Source organism: Petaurus breviceps, unplaced genomic scaffold (assembly GCF_028583685.1).
Source record: "Petaurus breviceps papuanus isolate PSGF00001 unplaced genomic scaffold, PetGlider_PUasm1.0 108, whole genome shotgun sequence".
NCBI lineage: Eukaryota > Metazoa > Chordata > Mammalia > Diprotodontia > Petauridae > Petaurus > Petaurus breviceps.
In genome coordinates this window covers 3,188,089-3,193,283 of record NW_027185593.1, presented here as the reverse complement: position 1 = coordinate 3,193,283, position 5,195 = coordinate 3,188,089, and the positions used below count along the sequence as shown (strand labels likewise).

The following is a 5,195-nucleotide window of genomic DNA, read 5'->3' as shown; positions in this document are numbered from 1 at the left end:
TCTTTTTCTGTATAATGTTATCATTGTATAAATTGTTCTAATGCTGCTCATTTCACTCTGCTTTGGTTCATAGAGGTCTTCTCAGTTTCCTCTTTAACTGCCCACTTTGGTCATATATTATGGCATAATAATATTCCATTACATGTGCCATCATTTGTTAAGCCATTCCTCAATAGGAAGATACCCCTTTGGTGCTATAAATATTTTTATGCTTATGTGCCCTTTTCTTCTTTCTCTGAGCTCTTTGATTTAATACAGCTGAGTAGATTTATTAATATCAGAGCTAAGTCAAGGGTATTCTAAGTAAATCATGTCATCTATAAAAATTGATAATTTTGTTTCTTCTATTTCGTTTATTCCTTTAATTTTTCTTGTTTTATTGCTATAGTTAGCATTTCTAATGCTATGTTAAATAGTAGCAGTAATAATGAGCATCTGTGTTTTAACTCTGATCTTACTGGAAAGGCTTCTAACTTTTTTACATTATATCTGATGCTTATTCTTGGATTTAAATAGATGCTATTTACTCTATTAAGGAAAGGTCCATTTATCCCTATGTTTTTAAAAATAGAAATGGGCTTTGAATTTTAGTAATTTTTAATAGAAATGGGTGTTGGATTTTGTCAAAAGCCACAAATCTTAGGGATATTGATTGAGTGGAAAATGAAATTTACTTGTCTCCTTAAGATCCTTGTCTCTCCCATCCCCTGAAGTGATTGCATTATGATCCACCTAAGGACAGTTTTCTCTTCTTCATGATTAAAATATTCATCAGCAAGAGAAGGCCTCTTTGATTTCTTCAGAATACTTGAGGATAGTGGTCAAAAAAGGAGTGGAGCAGTGACTTTTGTTCTGGAATGTCAACTTCAAACTATATTTTAACATATTATTATATTTTCCTTGTCAAAGAGTTCTGTAAAAGTTACCTCGAATTATCTAGGGGTATGAAGAGGTCAAGAACATGAGGAGGCTGCTAATTTGGATGTTTCTTTCCTGAGCTAGAAATAGCTTAGATTTAGAATAATTTTAAATTGCCTAAAATGCATAGTTCGGCACTAGTATTTTTAATTCAGCACAACTGAAACATCCCTTTACCCTGTTGGAGACAACTTGAGAATGAGGCGACTGGGCTTATTGTAATGGAAAGAATTCTGGTCCTGGGAGTAGGGGGACCTGGATTCTATCTTGGCTCTGCCATTGACTTGCTCTATGACCTTGGCCAAGTAAGTCTTACTCTCTGATCTTGTTTCCTCCTCTGTAAATATTACAGAAATCAGTCCTTGTGCTATATAAAGGCACTTCTAGCTAAGGGTTCTGTGTGCGAAGCTGTACTGCCACAGACTTACTAGATTCAATATATTATGAGTCTCACACTACTCTACCCTCCGGCTTTATCTTTTGCTCCCATCCCTTCCCCCTGAGCAAAGTTTCAGAGCTGGAAAGGGCTTGTACAGTGACCCCTTATTCCTCCCTCTTTTGGCACAGTACAAAGTACGGATTTCAACATTTGTTGAAGGCACTGAAGCTGCTTAGCCTGAAGGAGAGAAGACTTAGGTGGAGCATGATAGTTATCTTCCAGGGTTAGAAAGAATCTGACACGGAAGAAGGAAGTTCTGGCCTCAAAAGACAGAACTAGAATCTATGCCCAGGAGTGTCAAAGCAGCAATTGGGTCTGATGTGAAGAACTCTGTTAGAGGGAGCCAGAAGCTGTCTCAAGAGGTGGGAGGCTCCCCATCAAGGGCAGTTTTCAGGCAAAGGTTGAATCCAGTCCTTCACTGTCTCCACCATCCAGGTCCTATCATGGGTCCTGCGCTTTCTCCACTTTCTCCCTTAGAGATCTTATCAGCTGGCTCGGGTTTAATGCTTGTTTCTGCACAATCTGAGGATTTCCAGATCTATAAATCAATCCCGATCCTTCCCCCTTCCTGAGTTGTAGTTCAGCATCACCAACTGCCTATGAGATACTTCCCACAAGGCCGCTAGACATTTCCAGCTCAATCTATCCAAAACAGAACCCCTCTTTCCCACCATATTCTCCCCTCTTCCAAACTTCCCTATGATTGTTAAGGGCACTGCTATTCTCTGGGTCACTCTGGCTCAAAACCTCAGTGTTATCTTTAACTCCTCACTTTCATTCATTCTTTATATACAGGCAATCACCAAATCTTGTCCTTTTGATCTCTGTAAGGGCAGCTCTATCTCTCTTTATAAAGGTGGCACAGTGGGTAGAATGCTGCACTTGGAGTCAAAAGACCTAAGCTCAAAACTGAGGCAGACCGCTTAAGTGACCTGTCCAGGGTCACCCAGCTAATACATGTCTGAGGCCAGTTTTGAACTTAGCATAATGTCTGACACAGTAGATGTTTAATAAATACTTACTCCCTTCTCTCCCCCTTTTAATATTGATAATCCATCCCCTTAACTCCATTTATACAAGCAATCCTCCCCTTTTACTTCCCCAGTTAGAGGGGGAGTGACCTGGAGGATCTATAGACAACAGGATTTTGATTGAATGGTAGAGATGAACATAAACCTCAAAGGAATAGAGGTTACCGAGTGATGAAGGCAGGGTGAGTGGCAATGGGGAACAAGGAGTATTTCAACTCCCCCACCAGTCAGAATTAGAGAAGATAGTTAGGAAGTCTTTGTCATCTGAGGGGAGCCAGATTTCAGTAAATCTTGGTGGAGGGAAAGAGTGGGAGAGGAAAAGATTTAAGATGAAGGGAAGTTTGTTTATGGAACAGGCATTCCAAAGGGCACTGTGGAAGAGCTGGGTGGCATTTCGTTGAAACTTTGAGGTAGGAGGGTTGAGGGGGAAGAGAATGAGGGTGGAGGGAAAAGGGTCTGGATGATGAACTACAGGAATTTGGAATCACTGGGATGTGAAGGGTATGACCAAGTGTAAGAATGTTTATCCCTGAAAGATGCCAATCCTCCTCCTGTTGGAGACTGGAGATTGGAGTCAAATGCAATATGAGATGGGAGGTACGTGGTCAGCTGAGAGTCCCTGTTTCACTACTTCTCTCCCCTCCAAAGGCTGGAGATTAGGAAGGAAAAGGGCATAAGCTAGAGATGGAAGTCTAACCTGCACAGTAAGAGAAAGAAGTTCCATTCCCCATCACCTTTCCACTCCCATCTCTGGGACTTTGCACTGACTTGTCTCCTATGCTGTCCCTCCCTACTTGGGATTCTTGGAATGCCTGGTTTAAGACTTAGCTCAAACAAGAAGTTTTCTCTTTTTTATGTAGCTCTGGGCATGTCTCCAGATTAGAATGTGAGCTCCTTGAGGCAGGGACTGTCTTTTACAATTTTTTGAAACTCCAGAGTACAATGCACGGCACATAGTAGGTGCTTTTAAAAAAAACTTCTTATTTCTTGACCTACAGATGTTGAAGAAATTCTTATACAAGTACAGGCTCAGGTTAGGCTAGGCAGACTTTGGGATCACTTTCATGAATGGTTTTTGTCTGAGCTGCCTCCCTTAAAACAAACACATTATTTTAAAGATGAAATGAATTCACATCATACTTGTTTGTAATAACTTTATAATAAAAAAACTGTTTATTTAAAGATCCAAGTGAATTCACATAAATGAAAGAGCTTCGTTGAGATACTGCAGGGGGTGCATACTCCATCAATAAGAATCTGAAACTCAAACCACCTTTTTCTTTTTTATTAACTTAATTTATTTAAATCTATTTTCTCCCCCTCCCACCTCCATCGCTATAAAAGAAAAACATAACGTTTTCGCAAATTTGCCTAGTAAAGCAATTCCCCGCCCCCACTGACGTCTGAGCAATTCGGCCTCAAGTCTTTCCGTAAATCCTTCAGAATGAATCCAACCTGCCTCAAAATGTCTTTATATTTTTTCCCCTCTTGTGATTTCCTGTGATCACAGGTCTGGACTAAAAAAAATTTCTTCAAAAAGGTTTTTGTTGACATCGACTTGAGGTCAGTGTGACCCAAGTGCGTTTGCAGGGTCTAAAAAAGCTAGCTGCTGGTCCAAATTCCATTGTTGTACGGCTAGGGAAACTGAGGCACGGGGGGTGATGGAGAAGAGAATTATTCCAGGCCCCACGTGCAGTTGGAGAAGGGGCTCCCGCTTCAGCACCCCGCTTGGTGACTGGGCGGGGGAAAGGGGGGAACTAGGGCTTCCCGGGGGTCACCCGGCCCCTCTCTGGGGCTCTCGTAACGGTCCCACGAGGGGCCCCGCCCCTGCCCTTGGGCCGCTTCCCAGCCTCCTCCCCTCCCCCCGCGCTGTGTGCGCCAGTCTCCGACCTCGTGCCCTCCCCAGGGCTGCGCGCCCCCTCAGTCCCTCCCCCCACCCCGGCCCCCCCCCCCCCCCCCCCCCCCCCCCCCCCCCCCCCCCTCTCGCCCCCCCCCCACCCCCCCGGCCGCGCGCGCCCCGGCCCCCCTCCCTCAGAGGGCGCGCGCGGCCCGCGCTCCCATGCGCCGCTGCTGCCCAGCTCTATTTGTAAACACTCCAACCGTCGCCGCCTCCTCCGCCGCCGCCGCCGTCTCCGCCGCCGCCCGCTCGTTGCCTCTGCCGTTGCCGCAGCAGCTTCCAACCAAGATGGCGGCCGGTGGGAGCGGCGGCGGCCTGTCGTCCTGCCCGCCGGGGGTGGGGAACGGCTGCAGCAACGGCGGCAGCGGCGGCGGCGGCGGCGGGCCCGGGACGGGCCTGAGCTACAATAACTGTGCCGTAGCGGCGGCCGCGCCCGCGGCCCCCGGAAACCCGGCGGCCGCCTCCACCTCCGCGGCCTCCGCCGCCGCGGCCTCCTCCGCCTCCGCGGGGCCCGGGACCGCCTCCGCCCAGGCCGCAGGGAGCGGCGGCGGGGCAGGCTCGGCCGTGGCGGCGGCGGCCCCCGGCCCAGGCCCAGCCCCCGCTGCGGCCCCGCCCGGGGCCGTGGGGGCGGTGGCGGCGGCGGCGGCGGCGGGGCTGGTGCTGCACCGCGAGCCCGTCTACAACTGGCAGGCGACCAAGCCCACGGTGAAGGAGCGCTTCGCCTTCCTCTTCAATAACGAGGTGCTGAGCGACGTGCACTTCCTGGTGGGCAAGGGCATGAGCTCGCAGCGCATCCCCGCGCACAGGTGAGCCCCGGAGACCCCCCTCCCGCGGGGCGCGACCCCCGGGCAGGAGGGCGCTCCAGACCGGGGGAGGACGGGCACGGCTCCCTTCTGACCCCCCCCCCCCC

General features: G+C 48.7%; 1 protein-coding gene across 1 annotated transcript in view; it reads left to right on the top strand.

The window, feature by feature from the left end:
- The first annotated feature begins 4,447 nt into the window (after window positions 1-4,447).
- BTBD2 (BTB domain containing 2) overlaps window positions 4,448-5,195 on the top strand; it is a 73,029-nt gene continuing 72,281 nt past the window's right edge. The window contains exon 1 of the mRNA XM_069073051.1: window positions 4,448-5,091. Within this exon, the coding sequence (XP_068929152.1) occupies window positions 4,448-5,091 (644 nt within the window). The remainder of the gene's footprint in view (window positions 5,092-5,195) is intronic.